The following is a 21,177-nucleotide window of genomic DNA, read 5'->3' as shown; positions in this document are numbered from 1 at the left end:
CTTTGAGAATGATGTTTTCACTGGTTTGGGGATTAAAAAAAGGAAATTTCATCTACTTTCATTTCCACCAAGGATTGCCAAGATGGGTTTCTTGGAAAATGCTGCATTGTAAAACAAAAAGAGTTTTCAACACTTGAAAGAATTGCAAAAATAACGGGGCTACTTGAAAAGCAGCATGGTTGTTTCAGTTAGAAAACAGCTGTTACATGTGAAAGAGGGGCAAAAACAAAAAGCAGAGGTGGAAAGAATATTGGCAAGGAAAAGTAATATCCAAGGCATTGTCTTTATGCAGGTAATAACTAATTTTTGTTAAATTCTTAGAGCTGCATAAACCTGTTGTAGAACAAGGCTAGTAGTTTCAGGGTGGTAGAGCGCAGAGTAAAGGTAATATAAGGACAAAATCAGGCCAGACAAGTATAAGAAACTAATCTTGTGGATGGATGCAAAGTACTACCATGCTACTTGCTAGCAGAGGAGTGCTGGGAAACTCTGCTGCTGAGGTATTTAAAATAAGATGGGACAAAGCCTGACTGTCCTGCAGCTGCACAGTCACTCTAAGTGGAGCTGTGGGGCTGGAGATGGGGCACTGGGAAAGCTTGATGAGATGCTGTTGTCTTCAGGGGTTTGCTACATTGTCTATCAACTCTCCTGAACATCTTGATGGGAGTTTACCAAGAAAAGGAGATCCCAGTGCCCACAAAGGTGGGGTTTAGCTGGTAAAATCAGGACAGGAGAGGCTCTTCATAACACTCAAATTTGTATGTAGGAAATGCTTAAGTAGTCATAACCTTTTCAAAATTAAACTACTAATATATAGTCAATGTTAGCTCAAAATAAGTTAGTTTTACAACAGTCGGAAGTGCACAAGGCTTACCATAGAGTGTGTGGTTACCACAGAGTGTTTTTCTTTCTTTCAAGAATTGATATTCATCGTAAAGAGAATGCAGGTGCTGCTGAGAAACCAATTACCATCCACTCAACTCCTGAAGGCTGTTCAACAGCTTGTAAAATTATTATGGAGATCATGCAAAAGGAAGCTCAAGATACTAAATTGTGAGTAAAAAGCATTTCATTGTGGAAGCATTAAAAGTTTTGAATTCTCACTAGCTCCATTTAAAGTCATAGTCTTTAAAGCTGTTAACAAGTGAATATTTGCTGTTATCCATATCTAAGTAGGTAAAGGTACTGAGATATTTTACCTTACAGGATAGTCTACTTGCTTAATTAGCCCCAGCATGCTTCTGTGATTTCAGTTGTTGTCTGGCTGTGACTTTGAGGTGAACTGGAGCAAATATGAAAGTTTCTCGAGCAACTGACAGCTTTTAGTCTGAGTGAGCACAACAAGTTGTGAGCCCTCACTAAAAGCTTTAAGATCTATTTCTTCCCTCCCAACAGCTCTAGTTACTTCAGTCTGAGCTTTATTTAGTTAAAGGTATGCTGTAATTGAGTTATCGGTGATAGTGCTTGAAAGCCCATTGCACTTGGACTTATTCTGCATGCAGTGAAAGCATGTAATTGTGGATATTTCAATGAAAATTAAATTTATCCATAACATGCATAAAAGCTTGTACTCTGGTCTCCAAAAGTCTCACTAGGTATAACTTCCATTACAGTACAGAAGAAATTCCCTTGAAGATACTGGCACACAACAACTTTGTTGGCCGACTTATTGGCAAAGAAGGAAGAAACCTGAAGAAAATTGAGCAGGACACAGATACTAAAATCACAATATCACCGTAAGTTTTTGGTGGCCTGATTTTCAGTGAGATGTTAAATGGCAGCAGTACTGCCATGGGATGTTCAGGTACAGAGTTCTTAGAAAAATATTCTGTGTGTTGAAGGCTGAGATAACAGCCCTTCAGAGGCCTTTCCATCATATGGATTAAACTGTTGCTTAAGCTCAGTTAAATTTCATGTAAACAGTGAGTCTTCATTGTAAACTCAGTCAAGAGCAAGCCTAAAAATAACATAGGCTATGTGGAGCCTGTGTTAGACTATATTTTAAGTGTCAGTTGTTTCTAATATATTATACCATATGTAATGATGATTGTTTGAAACTATAAGTCTGGATCAGTTCTGAGCTATGTGTGAAAATGAGTGAAATTAGTGATGTTTTAGTTTCCCGTATATATTAAATTCTTGGACTGGAAAGAAAGAAATAGAGCAAATGAATACTGAAAAGGGTATCTTTAGTAGCAGTTCTGTCCCTCTTGACCACTGACAGCCAAATTACAACACATTGGCTAGTCTGGTGCAAAGTAATAGCTTTTTTGGTCTGACTTTGTGAGGGTATCTGAAACCTTTTCAAATTTAGCTGAGATTAAACAGGAGTTTTCACCTTTACTGGAAATCTGTAAATCACTGATTAGATTAACATCTCTGTAGAAGCTTGGCAGTCAACAGTAGTTTTACCCTGGAGTAATATCTTCAGAGAACCTCCTGTTCTGAATAATGAATGCTCTGGCATGAACTTCCAAGCATTTGAAGGCATCCTGGATTTGGCTTTAGCCAGGAAGGGTGAGAATTAGGCTTACAGGCTGTAGGAAAGGGAAAAGGTTTGGAAGACACATGAAGATGTGTGAAGAGGTGTGAATACATGCAGGAGACAAAAAAAGTAGTGCAGGAAATAATTCAAACGAGGACAAGGAAGCTGCGAGTAAATGTGGCTCTTCAAAAAGAGGAAAACAAATTTAGATGAAAGCACCTGAGGCCTTCCTTAAAGGTGTGTGTGTGTTTATGAATTAATCAGAGGAAAATAAATAGAGAAAAAGCACCTAAATAGGTGTGCTTCAAGAATATATTTTATAGGGCTAGCATGCTCTCCTGAATATGTTTGCATAAACATTTTATCTGCAAACAGTACACAGACTATTAATGCTAAAAGGAGAAAAATGTGTACGGAGTACATGAAAAAATGGTCTTCATTCCATGAAATCCGCTTGTCTTTATTGATGATGACACAAATAACACATTGTCTGTAAATAGCTACAGAGTAGTTTTTAATTTACTGAGTTAAAGGCTTCTTTGCATTAAAATCTTGGCCTCAAGATTATATTTGTCATACTATGCCTAAAATAGCCCCCTGAAGTCATCTGGTGTAATCAATACAAAAATGAGAGCATATATGCCCATTGATTTTGCTATTTCTAATTAGTCTTTCTCATGATCTCTTCATTCAGGCCTTTGGGTAAGCTTGTCCATAAATTTAAAGGCAGATGGCTTGGGAAAGCGTTTCCTCTCTTCTCTGGGATGTTTCCCAACATTTTCCTTCCATAGGCAGTACTTCAGTGCTCATGCACTAGAGAGTCAAGTGGATGTGTACTGTGCCTGCCCCTGCTTGGCTGAGCTGTGCAGGCTGCCATGCTGCCTGCTGTGCAGGAAGGCAAGGCCTCGCGTGCTGCTTCCTGTCCTTCCTGCCACGGGCTTCCTCACTCTGCATCCTGCTCTGCACTTTGTCTGCACCCCTCTACCTTTCCTCAGTGCATGGCTATGCCATGGCTTCCCAGTGTGTTTAATCCACGTTACCACAGTAGGTTTGCATCTGTTGTCAAATAGAACACTGGTTTAAAGCAGTCACCCTTTCATTTTCCCTGAGGAGTTACTAGTGTTGAGCAGCAAATGCTGACTTGCACACAGCTTTTCTTTTCCCCACTTTGAGGGTTTGGAGGCTCTCCTGCAGTTTCACTGAGGCTGGGCTTTTCTCCAGTTTCCTTAAGGAATATACCATAGTTCTCAAGGAAAGAATGTTTTTATGGTGTGCTTCTGAGGTGTCTAAAATGTGTGTGAAGCCCTGTCCCAGCTGGCAGTGCTGTGTGAGGTGGGACACGGCTGCACTGCCCTGCAGCAGCTCTGTGTGCTCATGCACAGTGTGTGGCTCTGTTTTGTGCAGCAACCAAGTGTGTCCCAGCCACACCCCGCCCCAAACCTCGCTGTGAGGGTTTTGTTGGGTTTCCCAGGATGACAGAGTTTCCCCACATTATCTGAGGATGTGTTTGAACTGTGTTATGAACTGATACTACAGCCTTTGGAGGGCAAACTCGACATGCTTGGATGTTGTTACACTCAAATGATAAATCTGGATGATCTTCTTTGTTTGCTAATTAACTGTGCTTCTGTGTCATTGCAGATTGCAGGATTTGACACTCTATAATCCAGAAAGGACCATTACAGTTAAAGGCAGTATTGAAACTTGTGCCAAGGCTGAGGAAGAAATCATGAAGAAAATCAGGGAGTCCTATGAAAATGATATTGCTGCTATGAATGTGAGTTTCCTCAGGGTGTGGGCTCTTTCTGGGACTAAAACCACAGAAGGATTTTGGGTGTGAGGGACCCCTGGAGGTTGCCTGGCCTAGCAGTAGGCCACACTTCAAATTTAAACCAGGTTGTGTAGGGACTTGAGTTCTCCTTAACATTTCCATGGATAGAAACCCATAGTGTCTCTGGGCAGCCTGTGCCCTGTCTCACTGCTCTCATGATGATTTTTTTTCCTAATACCACATCAGAATTTTCTGTTGCAGCCTCTCTGTTGCCTCATTTATTTGTGGGAGTGTAGGCAAGCATTTTTGTTATTTATGTTTGCTATTTTAATGGAGACTTTTTCTGGTTTATTTTTGAGTGGGAAAACTGAGAACTTTATTTAGACTGAGGAAATGAATGAGCATTTAATTTTTTTCTTGTTGCAAGGACCTGAAGCAGGGTATGTTTGTGCTGTTGTGGCTTATGTGCTCTGGCTTGCATGTTTTTTAAAGAAGTGATTTAGTCTCATCACATAAATAGCATAATAATGTGTGGAAGAAAGATCCCTCCTGTTTTTAATTATTTCATTTAAGAAGGTCTTATTAAGGTTTTTTGCTTGATGTAGATGATAAAGGCATTTACCTATTTGAAGATGATTGGTGATTATATGATGAAAACAACATACCTCATTAGTTTGCCAAAGTATTACTAATGCATATTGAGAAATGATTGAGATTTTTGATAGTTAGGAAAAACATTGTATGTGCATGTGTATCCAAATCTTATGGTCTAGAGTTGGAATGGAAATGTTTTTTCAGTTTACAGTAGTCCTGACTTTCTAGAAATGTCTGTTTTCATGCTTATCTTACCAAGTGAATATTCTCCCCACTTTTTCCCCTGTGTCCCCCACACAAAGCAAATTGCAATACATGAGGTACTCACGAGGAGCAAAGTATTCAGTAATGGTGCATTTTTGTTTCATACAACAAGCAGGAACATGGGGTGAGTTAGAGACTGTATTGCTATTTGGCAAAGGTACGGAAAGTCAAAAAACTACCTCTGTTACTGTATAGGTTTTGAGTTTAGTTTGTAGTGATTATTCAGGTAGCTTCTGAGGTGGTGAAGTTTTGAGGTTTTTTGGTGTCCTGTGATTGACTTATCTTAATGGCCTGAGACAGCACTTGTCTCTCTAGCTGAAATATTTCTAAAGCATGTTCATGTTTTTGAGTAATAATCTGGAAAAGGGAAAGGGGTGCTGACTAGTTTTGTATCGGACAACAAATGCTTCCTACCACGTGACGATGTCACTTTTCTCAGGTGTGGTCAAGCAAGGGACATGCAGCTTTATAGCTGATCCTTTCCCAGCAATTGCTGAAGATATCTCACTTCATCTTTTGCAAGGGAGGGAGGATGGGGTAATAGTGTCACATACATGTTCCCCCAGTGTAAGAAAAGCAGGGCTTTGTACATGATCTTTCTCTGTTTCTACAGGGCTGTCTTTTTAGTATAAGGACAAAACTACTGTTTTTCTGATAAATTTGTTCACTCTGAAAGTAAATAGTACTATTATCTGAACATCTTGCTGTAAAATTTGAAATGTGTTTTGATGACTAAGTTGTAGCAAGTGATCCCCATCTGCCTTTCCTACTATGTGTTTTTGATGTTATTGGTCTGTACATGCGTCTGGGAAACAGGTTTGAATGAGAGTCCTTTGGGTAATGGAAATGACTTTCTTTTAAAATAACATCCCAAAAGGTTAATAGCATATGCCAACTGGGATTTTATTAGAGTTAATAACCAGGACTCTAAATCTTAACTCCTTTGCCATTGCAGCTTCAAGCACATTTAATTCCTGGATTAAATCTGAATGCCTTGGGTCTGTTCCCACCTTCTTCTTCAGGAATACCACCTCCCGCAGTGAGTGTTGCCTCCGCTGCTGCTGCTGCTTCATATCCACCTTTTGGGGTAAGGGAAGCTCTGATTGTGGCTGGTCAGTGCATGGTGATACTAATGGCTGCAATGCTGCATTTTTTGCCCTTTTCCCCCAGAAAATCTGGAAGGCTGTTTTGCTAGCTGTGTTCTGTCATTTTTCTAAATGCTGTCTGTCTTCCTGCTTGCACACTGAAAAGTATTTCATGTGGCTGCAGTTGGGAGCAGGCATTAGTTGTTTTTCTAGTGAAATGCTCAGTGAAACTGGAAAATAGTGCTGCTTAGAAAAGTGTTAGATTTTATTTTATATAGAATTTGAATTATTGCACAAAGAACTTCCACATAAAATAGCATTTCAAAATTGCTGGAATTGGCAATTAACAATGTTAGTCTGCAGTTTTATTCCTTGTAGTATGGAAGGAAAAGAAATTATCTCTTGTCATGAAGTGGGAATCTATGTGTAGCTAAAGTGTTTGTTTGAATGTAGCAGTTTTATAAATGCCCTGTTGAAATGCAATACTGCTAAATATATAGTATGTAAATTGCATGGATCAGTCTCCAGAAAGCTGTGATTTACTTGCCATTTTGCTCTCTAAAAAATACATGAAAAAGTTTAACAGAATCTTACTCAAATTCTTTGCTGATTAGTAAACATAAATGAGGAATTTTACTATGGAGCAGAAGGTGATTTGTTGTACCAGAAACCTCCAGAGTCAGTCTGGAGCTGAGATGGTGCTTTGCTTTCAAGAAAAGACAACCTCATTACAAGGAAAAGGTGGTGTTTTTTCATCTCTTTTCTGTTTCTCTGCTGCTGGTTGTTAGCAACTCAATGCAAGGTGAATTTTCGAAACAATTCTAACAAGTCTCTTAAGAAGTAGATGGCAGAACTTTACAAACTCTGCTGTGTTTGACTTGGTCCCCTTCTTTGCCCAACAGTGACATCTAGAGAGCTGAGACTCTTCATGAACTAGAAACGTGAAAACACTAAACTCCATCAAATAACTCAAGTTATGTTGTACTAAAGGGTAGTTGTGGTATAAATATTTTTCCCAGAGGAAGAAGCCAAGAGAGAGTCAGTGCAAGGACCAGGAAAAATTCTTCTCTTGTAGCATTGTTTGTAAAAATGAACAACTTTGGTGTTATGAATGTATTATGAACTATTTTGAGTATAATAGTGGCTTTATCAGAAAAATGTGCTTCAATGAAAGCTACAATAGAAATATGTTTATACTCAGTTATTTTACTGTCAATAGCAGAGCCTCCATTTATGACAAACAAGTTCTCTCCCTCACAGTCCTTCTGCACTTCAATTAGATTGGCAGACTAAACTAAACAATACAGGTTTCTGCTTCACTGCATTATAGAAAATGCCATCTCTGGTAATGAATTGCCTCAGGTTTTTTCTTAAATACTAGATGTGGTTTGTTAAAAGTATATAACTTTCTATATTGGTAATTAAAAGTGTGGCTTTTCCTGTCTTTTTACTCCAGATTTGCAGACTACTTTGCTATTCTTGAGATTCATATTGTAAGCCCACAGTTCTGTTCATCACTCAGTTTATTTTCATTTCTTTTCCACTTTCCCCCCCTGTTGTGGTTCCTTTTGCTTTAAATATGCACCTAAACAGTGCTGAATTTGGTGGTTACTCCTGTCTGTCCCTCTGTTGCTAGTGCACCTTTACCCCCCAAATGCACCTCTTTTGGCCTGCAAAGATCTCTGGCAGTATCCAGGTTTCTGGAAAGAGGATAATGGCAACATCTGGAAAAAAGCATCAAGAAACAAATGTCATTGTGCAGAAACTGTGCAGCTGGAAGTTCAGATCACTGTCTGAACTCTCTTGCTTCTGTTTGTGCTCATTCCTCTGAAATGGCTCTCATTCCATGCAGTCTAGATGTGTGGCCAGCTAACATGCAGAAAGAAGGGATGAGCTTACAGACTGGGAGGTGAACTCAGATTTTGTGGAGGTTGGGGGTGGTACTGATACAGCCCCTGAGTCAGACACTAAGGGCTTCTAAAGCAAATGTATGAACAAAGGGAATTATCTCACCTGTTTGTAACTAAATGTGTTGGTATTTGGAAAAGAGCAGGTGGCTCTGTGGGCTTCAGGTGAGTCAGCCCCTCAAATTACTTGGAGTGCTTGTTGCTCTCTGAGGAGAGAAAACAAGAAAAAGTATGAGTCTATTCCTTTAATGGATGCATTAGTTTCCATTTGGAAGACTTTTAAGTCTTGTGTATGAATTAATTTTCTGTAACTTTTGAGCTTTACTCTCCTCTAACTTTTTCCCCTAGTAGAACAGTTTTTCAGACACTGATTAAATTGGTTATTGAGGCATTCACAAGTAGAAAGAGAAAAAAAAAGTCTGGCTATATTTTGAAGGAGAAATTGATACATTTTGAAAGGCTAAAGGTAACCACAGGGGGAGATCTAGGAGAACTCATAAGGGATTTAAAAACTAAAATAAAATCTGTGTGTCTAAAAGAGGCTTTGGGGAAACAAGGTCTTAGAAGAAAAATTAATGGAAAACTCCCAGGGAGACTTTATGTCCATTTACCTATGAGCTATTTGTTACCAAGTTCATTATTTTGACAAAAGCATTTGGACAACCCAAGTCCCTTTACTATGTTTTCAGTGCATGTCCTTTTATGCTTGGGAGCAGGGATTAGTGGATATTGAAGATATCCCTTTCAGGAAAGTGGAAATCCTTTCTGAAAACACTGCTGGCATCAGGGTCTAAAGAAGTGTATCCTGCTGCTGCCCTGCTTATTTGTGTGTAGTGCAAGTTTTGCCTTCTGCTCAGGGCTGCCTCTTCCCTGTCTCCTGTAAGGTGTGCTCCCCAGCAGTCTCAGCTACAGCATCACTTGGCATCCAGGTGTCTGAAGTCTGTGCTTAAAGCTGTACAGAGAGCCTTGGGACACCCCTGTGCTGTGTCTGAGGGTGGGTTTGAAGCTTTTATTGCAAAATCTGTGTATGGACCTTTTCTTCACCTCATTGTGGGGATGGACTTGCCTGGGGCTCTCCCTTGGGTCAGAAGAATCAGGTGGATGAGTTTGGGAGTTTGCAGCAGGGTTTCCATATGGAGCTGATGGTTCATATGAACTACTTTCAAGTGACAAGGTGTGGTTGTGACCTTGTATAGGACTTGTTCCCAAAGAAACTGAAGTGTCATCTTAATTATTGAAACAATGATCTGTCACATTCCTGCTGCTGCGTTTTTAACATGGGTATAAAGAGGAAAAACCTGCATAGACAGATCTAGGATTTTGTAACAGTGCCAGGGCTTAGCAACAGTTCTGAATGCTCATACACACAGCTGGAGCCAAGTGTTCCTGAAACATTCTGTACTCAGGAGCTTGAGGCTGAGTAGTTAAATAGGTTTGGCTGTGCTAACATGTGTGATGCTTCATCCTATCCCTCTTCATGCAAACCTTTAAGACATTTGACAAGAGCATAAACACTGTTCTCCAGCTGCTTCAGCTACACTCTGGTATCACAAGCTTAGGAAATGGTGATGTTATCAGTTATCAAACACTAGTTTGCATTTAGTTCCTTGGACTGGGTCACATTCAGGAGAATGATTTCCATGTGACTCAGAGACCTTGCTCCATGATGGTTAACTGTGATGTACAGCACCAAAACCTCAGCTAAATTAATCTAAAAAGATGCAGATTGTGTCTCAGTAATAATCTGGGTGCTGCTTTTACTCTTTGTTGTGGCAGTGGAGCCCCCACAGGAAGGCACAAGTTGTCCTTGGTACTTGTCTGGTGGCAGATACAAACACACACATGGGCACGTGGCCTTTGCACGTGGCTAACAGTGTCTGATTACCACAGCAGCATCCATTTTCTTGTATTTTTACCTATTGCTAGCAACAATCCTTGATATTGAAATTGTGTAGTTTATTTGCAGAGTCCAGGTTCTGTTTGCCTGTTCAAAGCACTCATTTTGTGCAGTTGCTGAAAAGGGATGCAATGGAATTGCATATTGTGCTTCAGTTCTTGAACGTTCCTCTCTCTTCTTGCAAAAGTCCAAGATCTGTTTGATTTTTTCCTGGATTCCTAAAATACAAACAAATCAGAATGTGAGAATCTTTGCAATGCTATATGGTTTGAGGGAAAAGTAGGACTTAACTGAGACATTTAAAAGTATTAAGAGCTAAAAATTCTTTTTACTGTCAAATGGCTGTGATTTTGCTCTTATGATCCTGGTGATAGGCTCAAGCTAATGGTCTTTTTTTTGACTGACCAATGCCCTTGTGTGACCATATTAAGGACCAGTAGCCTTTCTGTGCTTATTTGTACCCAATGTCTTGTCCAGCTGCCTTTGGACCTGGAAAACCACCACTTTCTGTTTATCCTCAAATCTTTCTCCTTAGCTGTGCACTTAAATGCTTGTGTGTGTTGCAGCTCTGACATGATTGCCAAGAGCTTTGTTGGTCTGCCCACTGTCACTTGTAACAAATATCATGACCTGAGCACCTGCACAAAGTGCTGGGATTTCTGTGAGGAGGAGAGTAAGGTTCTGCAAAAGGGAATATCACCCATGCTTATGTTTTCCAGAAGATATGTTGCCACCAAAAAAAAAAAAGAAAGTACTTTTAGCAAGTATCCCAGCCAAACTGCTTCAGATGTAGTGTTGTACTGCTCAAAGCTGTTTTGATGGAGTTGTTGCTTCTGTCTTCTGAACTGTGGGGAGAATATGCACATACTTGTCTCTCAAGAATAGAATTTTGTTCTCGTGCAACACTGAAGGTTTTAAAGCTTCAAGCAAACAAGAAATCCTTATCTTAAAATCCAACTGTGTACAGTCATGCAATTAATACACCTGGCCCACCTACTGGGGTTAAGTGGGTTGTGCCCTTCCTTTTATAATTGGAACTTTGCATGTTTAATTTTACATCCAACTGCATTTCTTTTGCAGCCTCTGGATCTGAAATTTGGCATCCCAAGGGCATGGGGGAAGAAGGGATAACCTGTGGAGACCTCATCCTGCCCTTAAATGCCCTGAAACAGGGTAGTAGAATTAATTCTGTCTCTTGGCAGGTAAACTCAAAGTAAGGTGAGAAGTAGAGAGCTTTTCTCCATAAGAGAAGTTCACACCAGCTGCTCTTCTTCTTCTGTAAGGTCATGGAAGAGATACATGAACTTCTGCCCTGTGAAAGTTGGCTAGAGTGAAGACATGCTCCTCTGCTTGCAGTGGGACTGCTTTCTCTGCTGGCCTTTTTGGACACCTGTTGTGGCTTCTTGAAGCTCTGCCTTCAAAAAAAGGAGCACTCTTTCTAACCTTTTCTCTAGCCTCACAGTGAACTTTTATGTGATATGCATATGGGCTTCTAGGAAGAGACAGAGAGGAACAGGAAAATTAAAGAAAAAAAACCCCAACAAAACAACAAAAACAAAGAAGATGTCATTTCATACAGTAAACAAATCCAAGAAATCAAACCACCTTTTTCTGATTACAAAAAAACTCTTGTACAGTTAGGCTGATAGGTTACTCTCCTTTATTCTTTTTTGCCATCTCTTGAAGCTTTTTGTTGCAGGTGAGGAACATGCCAATGGAAAACTTTCTCCTTAGAAGATGTTGTGGTCAAGAGAAAGATTCCTTCTTTATTCTCCAGTCATTTTCTTAAATAATAATAGTAAAGAAGACAACCTCTATATTGAATAGAAGTAAGAGAAGAAATAACTGCGTTGTGCTTTTGGCAGGAAAGAAAAGTAATTTAAAATGAAAAATTGCTTCATTGAGGGCCTTCATTTGATGCCCTGAGCATAGATGAGAAACACAAGGAAGAGGAAAAACTGTCCTATGTTTCCAGGTACTTTGACTCTTACTTGGTGAAGTTGGGCTCCTTTGGATGTCTGGGTTTGATAGGATTAATTTGTGCAACTGTTATGCTTGATCTATCCAGAGGAAGTAATGTCTGTTCATCTATGATGTGTGTAGTTGCAAGTGGCTTTGCCCTAATTTGCCCAGCTTGTTAAGCAGTAGATGATTTTTGAGAAGCTGTCCTGCAGCCAAAAGAGGATGTGGTTTTGAGGGATGAAGAAGGATTTGCCAGTGCTTTTACAAAATTATTTTACATTGGTGAAATTAGAACCATACATGTGCAGCACATGCAATCTTGAGGAGGGCACTGTAGGACAACAGCACTGTCTGAAAAAATCTACCTGCTAATTAGACTCCTTTTGAAGATTGCAGCCTCAGTGCCTTGAAATACACCTTTACTGATGGTTAATTTCTTACATTCATAATGAGGCTTTTTTTTTTTTTGACAACTAAAAAAATTTAGTTCTTGGTGTGTAACATTGTGGGATTGTTTTGCCCTATGGAGAAAATGGTTGGTCTTCCCACTGTGTTGAAAGTCTCCTGCTTCTGCCATGCTGTGCTGGCAGGGACATGTGTCCAGAGCAGTCAGACTATTCTGCCTCTGGAGATGGACCAACCCCTCAGTGAGGGAAGGAAAAATGCAACTGGCACCCGATGATGTTCCAAGATCTGGCAGGTCAGTGGTATAGGTTGTCAAGGTGTTGAAGCCTCCAGTTATTCTTAATAGCTTCTTTTAGAGTTCTCAGGTTGTCATAATGCAAATAGCATCACTAGTCATCCATGCTTTCTAAAATAAAAATGGTTTCTTCTTCGCTGCAAGTTTGAATACTTGTAGAGATTTGTAGTCTCTTGGAACAAGAGAATTAGAATTTGTGTTGGTTCCCTGCTTTTAGATTCTTGTGGGAAGATTTAATTGGAGTTCCCCTTGACCATCTCAGAGTCTCAAGCCCTAAGTACCAGGCTCCAAACCTTCTGGATGTTAAACTGAATGGCAAATTTAATTCCTTAAGGTGCCAAATATTTTGTTACTAGGGTGTACTGAGCTCCTTCAGGCCAGAAACAAAAGTAGGTCAAGTCCTCATTCTGTTGTATCTGGCTCCATCTCTGGTTTGTTTGTTAAACATGATGGAAAAATAAGTGATCTTTGTGTTTACACAACCTGCTTTTCTGGCAGCTGTCAAGGAATCTGAGAGCAGTCCCTTTATAAACCAGAGCTGATGAGTACCTGCATCTTCCAAAGCCATTGATTTCATGGGCAACTTCTATGGATTTTGAGTGTCTGTATGACTGCTGATTCACAGCTATTATTTTTGAAGTGGAAGTGTTTATATGCGTACAATTTTTGATGGTCATACAGTGTTGCAACACTGAATACCTATGCTTGCTGCTTGTGAATGACCAGCAAAATTCCTGCTTACATAGTTTCACAATCTGTTCCTTATGTTGATTTCTGATTTTGGCTGTCTGTTCTGAATAAAAGGTGGCAGATTGCTTTTTTTGGCATTGTGGCCAGTCAGATTTTGCAAAAACAAAAAGTTCATGCCATGTTCAGAAATATGTCAAACCTGTTCCTGCTTGTAAATTGCCTTATAATCAGCCTGCCAGAAAATGTTCCTTCTCTGCTTCCGTGATTTGTACTCCCTTGTTGCTAGCTAGGCTGTCATGTTGGAAAAACTTCTATGTGTGGTTCTTTTAGTGACTTCTAGTAGTCCAAGAAGATCCTCAGTTCAGAGACAATCATGATGAAAAGTAGTAAATTTGAGAGCCAAGAAGTGGAATGAGTAGTACTAAGTGAAATTATTCCAGTGGCATCTCACTTAAGGTACTGACCACTGTGTAAGAACAGCTATCTTTGAGTTTCAGGTGTTGAAATGTGGTAGTCTCCAAAATGGAAATGTAGACAGGGTGGGTCATTCTTAGATTTTCAACCCAGAGGAGAGGACCAGCTCAGCTAGATGGACAGAGGACACTCACACATAATTTCTGAGGCTGATTGTAGGGGGGAAAGAGGTAGGGCTGCATGACCTTTCCATGGGCTGTGTGTCCCAGAAAGGGTCATGCCCTTGGTTCATCTAGTGACATGAGTGTTTCTCACATAATGCAGCATTTGCACTAAAGGGGAGCATCTTGGATTCACCTGGGGCTCATGGGAAGGTGGAACCCTGGCTGGAGGGTGGCTGGGCAGTTCATGCATGGCAATATGAGCAGTGCTTTAATGTGCAAATCAAAGTGAAAAATAGGCATTGCTTCCTTTAAATTGTTTTGCTACTGCTTGACTGACTGAATTCAGCAATGCAGAATCCTTCTGAGTGTGATCCTGGATTTTCAGGCAGTGAGTGTGGCAGAAAGCTTTAGACTCTCAGCATGGACCTAAATCTGTTTGAAGTAGACCTAAAAAGCTTGGAGGGTGCAGAGAGTTCAGGCTGCAGTTTGTTGATTTGTGCTGGCAGCAGCGCTTCAGCTCAGTGATTGTACATGATGGTGCCACAAGGTATCTGCAAGGATGTTATGAAACTGTGGATCATGTTAGACCTATCTGCTAAAACTTTGTTTTCCTTAATGAGCCCCTTGTTTCCAATGAAGGCTTAAAGTTTTAGCACTAGTATTGCAAAATGAATACTCTAGGATTTCTTCACCATCATCTCAAGCTTATTTCTTATCATTGTATTGAATCCAACTAGAATGTCTTCAAGGATACTTGGCTAAATGTTCATTTCCCCTTGCTGCAAGTTTTCATTACTGAATAAATAAGAGCATGTAATGTAGCTGTGGGCCAGGATAATTCTTCACAGTACATTGCAAAAACATGGTTTAAATTTTGGCTTTGGATCTGGTACAGGGTTTGAATAATATGATACCTCACTTCCTGACAAACTCAGGGTATTCTGAAGACTGAATGAGCTGTCTGCAAATCTGCCTTGTCTTGGTAATCATGGTTTTTGGGAAGAGGATAGAAAAGCAAAAAAAGGAACTTTTTAATGTAGTCACTTACTGTCTGTATTAATTGACTTCTGCCAAGTGGATTTGTTTACTATGTAAAAAAAAAAAAAAAAAAAAAAAAAACAAAAAACAACACCAGTATCTCACTAGGCTAAATGGTAGCTCCATGCAGTCTTACAACAGTTCTTAATTATTGCCTTCATAACTAAAAATCCTGATGCTGACTTAAAATGGATAACATGACTTTGTGACTTAAAATAAATGTCTCGTGCTAAGGTAATTTATTTGCAACATGAAACATAACAAGCTTAGGAACCAGAAAGATCTGATTCTTCTCCCATTCATGTCTGGCTTAAAAGTCTATTCACTTCAGTGGGTACAATATTTTAAAAGATTTACAGCCTCATCCCAAATGTTGCCAAGGATTTACCAACCACATGCATTTGATGGAGCAAGGGGTCTATGGAGACACTTACGCACATGACTGGAAAAAATTTTGTACTGTTGGCAGGCTTGCAGAAAAAGACTGAGATTAATGCTCAAATTAACTTGAGGGACATAAATAACAAACATACCCCCTTATGAGCCCTGACTCATGCTGACTGAGGGAGCTGTGGACTGACCTAGCAGCATCATCAGCCAAAATCAAGCGAGGAGGGGTCGTCTTGGGGAAGAACTGAGGAGGCAAATCTCTGTTGGCTTTTCTGTGTATTATTTGTTGTTATCTGTTGTTCTTTGTTTTTCAAATGCCATTTTTCAAATAGGATGTCCATTCCCTCAGCTGTAGTGACTTGGGACCTGCTTTTTTACCTATCACCCCTCTATTCTGGAGGGTCATAGCTTACTTTTCCTGAGTTTTCATTCTTGCCTGACTGTGCTATGGCTCTGTTACACAAGTGTGAGATGAGGAGCAATTCTTTTCCTTCTGACAATCTAACAGGTAAGGGAAAATCTCTCCTCCTGTGTGACTTTCTGCAGTTTGTAGGATTGATGCACCAGGAGTTGGCAGAGAAAAGTTATAACAACCTTAGCCTAAGGGCAGATGGTCTCTACAAATCTTTCTAACCCTGCAGGCAAGAATTGCAGAAAGAGGAGTGAATCTGCGAATTTTCTTGGCTGGGACTCCTCAGCTTCTAGCTCTGGTGTGCAGCAGTAGCCCTCATGCTGAAGGACTGGTGGCAATATCCCAAGGAGAGGAAGAACCTCACTCCTGCTGAAACTCTGGAAACCAGGAAATGATGGCTGTGCTAAGCCAGTTTCCTAAGAGTTAATGTGCTAGGGTTGGCAGCAGAAGGAACAATCTCCTGTAGGGCTGCAGGGTCTGGCTGGAGTGAAGGGGATAATCCTGATGCTACATGCAGTGCAGGGACTCCAGGTGAGCCCAGAGTAATGGGGAACCAGCCAGGAGTTACATGATTTACCAACAGATCAGTTTGTCTTGGATGGTGATGGTGGGAATTTAAAAGGGAAATATCAAAAAAAGAAGATAAATAGTTGGTATGGACTGTTGGGCTAGGGACAGATGGCTGGAGCTCAGGGACTTGCAGGAGGTGTGGAGGGAGGTGTATCCAAGCTGCTCCAGGAAAGAGTTGTGTTAGTGTAAAAAGTCAGAGCTAATAGTCTGCTGCAGCAGTTGCTCAGTGTCATCCAGTGGGGTAGATTAATTTCCATCTCTGTGTTAGATCACCATTTTCAATCATGATTTAAATGAGCAAGCAGGAAATCTGATTTAAGTTGACTTATTGAATTTTATATGTGTACTTTAGTTATCTTTCTGAAAGCCTTAGAGTAGTCTGTACCTTTGCTTACACTGAATATGTCTATTTATACAAGTATGCAATTTCACATTTGCTTTGGGTAATGTATATTTTCCTTTTTCTGTTAACAATGATGAATGATGCTTTTCTTATTTTCTTGATTAATTTTAACTTCTGATTTTCATCAGGCAACATTTGGATGGAAATTGGAATCCAATTAATGAACAAAACAGCATTTAAAATTGTTTTCATTAGTTCAATGTGCTGGATATAGACAAAAATTCCTTATCAACCCTGTTTTGCGACTAAAGCACACTGATTTTTGCAGAAACAAAGCAAGTACTTTCTGCTATTTATGAATTGAACTAATTGTTTCTGTTCACCATGCTTTTGAAGAATCTGTTTTGTATATCTAAGAATCTTGGTTTCTGGAGCTCTTCTCTTAAAACACAAAGCCACAGAACCCCAAAACAACCTAGATTCTCCATAGAAGTGAATATCTCAGTGGTCTGTGTGCCACAGCTACACAAGACAAACTTCTCTTATTTGGGTGGACTAGCCATGAGCCCATACTGCAAATATTGCTGAGGCAGAAGAGGTGGTCTGTGCATCACAGATACTGCAGAGGGCTCCTTGCAAATTAGGGTGGATGGATAGACTACAAATCTTGGTGAACCTAGGCTGCTACTCTAAAAGATTTACTTTCTGCATTCCTGTCTGTTCCCAGGGCTGGGCTGACTTTGAATAAAATATTTCCTTATGTAGGGGGAAAAAATAAACTGAATGGGGAAGAAGAGAAAATTGTCCAGGAGACCTTACTCTTGTCAAAAAATATATATACATACATATTTTGGCTTTTAAATTGTAAGTATATATTTAAGCAGACTTGGCTATAAGGGAGTGAACGTTGAAGCTCAGATTTCACAGAGTGGGAAATCAGTTCCCTAAATTTAGTGCTTCTAACATATGTTTAAGGTCTAGGAATCTATTTCTGCTATAACTCATGTTAGGAGTTCCTGGAAAGCTCTATGACTTATGTGGCATGGCATGGGTAAGATTAAATTATAGCTGATTTTGTTCCATCCTGAGATCCCCAGAAGCATCTGTAAGATTGATGGGTGGTGTAGTCATTGCATTAGGTTTTGATGTGTTTCTTTTGCAGGCTAGGTTTCCAGTAAATACAAAAGGATTTAAAAATTATTGTGGGTAAGGAGATGGACAGATAGTAATTTGAACTTGGTGTTGTGATACTCTCAAAAGTGTTAACGTTAGACTTGATTTCTGCCAGAAGAAAAAAAGAAAGAGGAATATGGTTTTTGAGTGGTTAAAAATCAGTGTGTATAACATAATTTCTCTAAATCTTGCGTGATGCTATACTGGAGATGAATTTGGTTACATATATATGCCAATGTGGTGCTCCAAACAAGAATTTAAAAAATTCCAATGTTTGAACTGCTGAATATTGACAGATTCTCCACTATTCCTTAAACATGTATCATTATTACAGCAAAATGCAAGTTTTCTATTAAAGAACATCAGTAACTCACAGAAAAGGACTTTTGAAAAAATGTCCTTTACGATAAAATAAGTTGAAATGTATCAAAACGTCAAAACTATGAGGAAGGATGGGAGGAAGGTGCTACAGTGAGGTGATTGCACAGTTAGAAAGGCACAGGTACATCTTTTGTCTTCTGTTGCCTTTGCTGCCCACGTTTTGTGTTTGAGGGTGAGGCAACAAAAAGGAATTTCAGTGGTGGATTGAATCCAGCCAAGAAAGTGGCTTGAAACCAAGCTTTGGGAAGGAGAGGGGAGAACTGCTCAGCAGGCAGATGGGCAACAGAGGGAAGGCAGGAAATATATGCAAACAAAAATAATGAAGTTTGATTTGTTTCTATGGTACAGAAATGTGTCTGGAGGTGGGTTTAGGTAGAAGCTGTGTAAATTCTTGAAAACCAAGTCAAGTTACACGTTTGCTTTGCTGCAGTGTTGTAGTAATTAGCTGGAAGAGGCTGGCTGGAGAAGCATGTGGCAGGAAAATTTCAGCAGTGGATTTCTGCAGGAGCTGAAGTATGTGTGGACAATTGAATGTAGGGGTCAAGAAGAAGAAGAGCGAGCAAGGGGGTGGATAAGCTGTCAGGACTGGAAGGAGGGGTTGCCTCTACACTCAGTGCAATGGGTCCTTGCAACAAAACTGGAAAAACCTAAATGCTTCATGAACTTGCAACCATTTAGAAAGAGTTTTTTGAAGCGCTAAGATCAAGTGAGTACCTACAGTAGCATTTCCAAATTGCTGGAAATCTTGCTGGATTCACAGTGAACATGTAAAAGGACTTACTATGACAACACTCAGGATGTTTGTAATAATAGGAGAAGAATGAGTAATCTTCTGGAAACTATATATATAAGTATATACTGAAGTGGCTGTATCTTTCATTACAAATATGTAGTTTTAGGGTGTAGTTTTGAGATCATTTTAAATTGATCTGGAGGCAGATTAAAAGAGGTGCTCCCACTTTTTCCCATTCTCTAATTGTTGTTTCTTCCTCCCTTGGTCACAGACTGCCACTTGTGTGTTGCTCTGGTTATTTGGGTCAGGGACTTACTGCCTGCCTTAAAAACCAGCTGGATTTGCAAAGCTGCTGGCCTCAAAGCATGCAAGGCAGTGGGGAGGCTGGGAGTGGAGGGCTGCATCCATGTGGATTCAAACCAGCATGAAATGCCTCTGAATCCTAATGCCTTGTATGTGTGAAAACACAGGGTAAACTGTGCAACTGCTGCAATTGCCTCAAGTGTTTCTGTTCCCAATATCCTATTTTGGGGTTTCTTCACCTGGTATGTGGAGCTGTGCCTGGAATTTGTATCCCCTGAGGTTACAGTTGACTTGTGTTTACTGAAAATGAAGCAGTAAAACTTGGAAACGAGCATTTTGTTCAGATTTGTTTATGGTTAGTGCAGTGGGACTTTGCCTTGAAAGACTTAACCTTGAAAGGAGTTACTGAAATTTAAAAATAAGCTGGGGGTGTTGCTTTTAGGATTGCATCTGCTTTTTGCTTTGTGTTGCATATAGCAGTGTGGGGCTTTTTCTGAAAATATCATGGAAAAAGCTGCTTAGGTGAGCTTCTCTATGTGCCTGTACCCCTATCAAAATACAGAGCTGAGCAAAGCTCAACGAGCTTGGTTGGTCCCATGTGCTCTGCTTGCTGGGGCTCAGTGCATGGTGGGCACTGAAAAAGCAAGGACAAGGATTGTCTGCATTGTCTCAAAATACCTCTGCACAAAAAGGGCTTGTTGGCTTGTCTTAGTGAGGATGAGCAAAACAAATTTCAAAAATACGAGAGGGATACACAGAGGAAGAAAAACTTTAGAAGGAGAGCTGTGTATTGTCTTAAATACCTCCTAGTTCAAAGAGAGGCTTGTGTGAAATGCTTTTTAGGGGTAGCCCTGATGCAAGTGGATGGATCAATGGTCCAGTAGCATGGTGTGTGCTTGATGGTGCTCCCTTCCTGAGACAGGCTCTTCTGGGGCTGCTAACAGAGCTGTGAGTTACTGTGGCAGATGCACCCCTGTAGCTTGATCATTGCTCTGCAGCACGTAGAGAGGATCTCGAGCATTGTGTCATGCTCTCCAGCTGGGGTGTCTGCTTGGAAGCAACAGGAAGATGCAGTGATGCCTGATATCCAGTGGGTGCAATGCTGGGGTCCTCTCACTTTTCAGAAACATGGTGTTTAATTTACTAGCCTGTGTGAGGAATGCTGCCAGGGCTCCAACTGTTGCATAATGTTACACAGGAGGAATCACTGGCAGATTTCAAGCTGGCTATCATTCCAGATCACTCCCACACAAAGGAAATTGTAGCATATATGTAACTCTGAGGCTTTTTGTACTGCTCTCAGCACAATCTAAAATTAAAAATTTAACTGGGAAACTAGAAAGAGTTTGCTGCTCAGGCTGTAGTAGCCTCTTTCTGCTTGTAGTAGCCTCATCTGCAGGGTCTGGCACGTGGAAGAGAATCCAGACAGCTACAGGTAAGAGCGAAAGCCTCACAAAGAAACAGCTCCTCAATTGTTTTTTTAAAGTTCTATGCATTAAAATTGTGAGTATTTTATACAAGACGAAAGAATCCTCTTTTGGCTCAAACTGGTTTTCTTGTTCTGTGGATTTTGTGATTTCCCAAAAAAGCCAGACCCTTAATACTCAGACATCACAGGGGGAAATCTTATTTCCCCCTCATTTCCATGCATGCCTGTTCTGTACCCATTTTCCTGTCAATCTGATTCATAATGTTCAAAAACATTCACTGCATTTTTGCTTCTTCCCCACAGCAACAGCCCGAGTCTGAAACTGTTCATCTGTTCATCCCAGCCTTGGCAGTTGGAGCTATTATTGGCAAGCAGGGACAGCACATCAAACAACTTTCTCGTTTCGCAGGCGCATCTATTAAGGTATTATTACACCAGCTATAACTTTCTGCCTATTCTACGTGACACTTTC

At 40.2% G+C, this 21,177-nt stretch overlaps 1 protein-coding gene across 1 annotated transcript in view; it reads left to right on the top strand.

The window, feature by feature from the left end:
- IGF2BP3 (insulin like growth factor 2 mRNA binding protein 3) overlaps window positions 1-21,177 on the top strand; it is a 112,378-nt gene that overhangs the window by 79,378 nt on the left and 11,823 nt on the right. The window contains exons 8-12 of the mRNA XM_059487476.1: window positions 919-1,053; window positions 1,614-1,736; window positions 4,127-4,262; window positions 6,070-6,201; window positions 21,009-21,128. Of these exons, the coding sequence (XP_059343459.1) occupies window positions 919-1,053; window positions 1,614-1,736; window positions 4,127-4,262; window positions 6,070-6,201; window positions 21,009-21,128 (646 nt within the window). The remainder of the gene's footprint in view (window positions 1-918; window positions 1,054-1,613; window positions 1,737-4,126; window positions 4,263-6,069; window positions 6,202-21,008; window positions 21,129-21,177) is intronic.

This window comes from Ammospiza nelsoni, chromosome 1 (assembly GCF_027579445.1).
Source record: "Ammospiza nelsoni isolate bAmmNel1 chromosome 1, bAmmNel1.pri, whole genome shotgun sequence".
NCBI lineage: Eukaryota > Metazoa > Chordata > Aves > Passeriformes > Passerellidae > Ammospiza > Ammospiza nelsoni.
The sequence above is the reverse complement of the archived record's forward strand: the minus strand, read 5'-3'. Positions and strand labels throughout refer to the sequence as shown.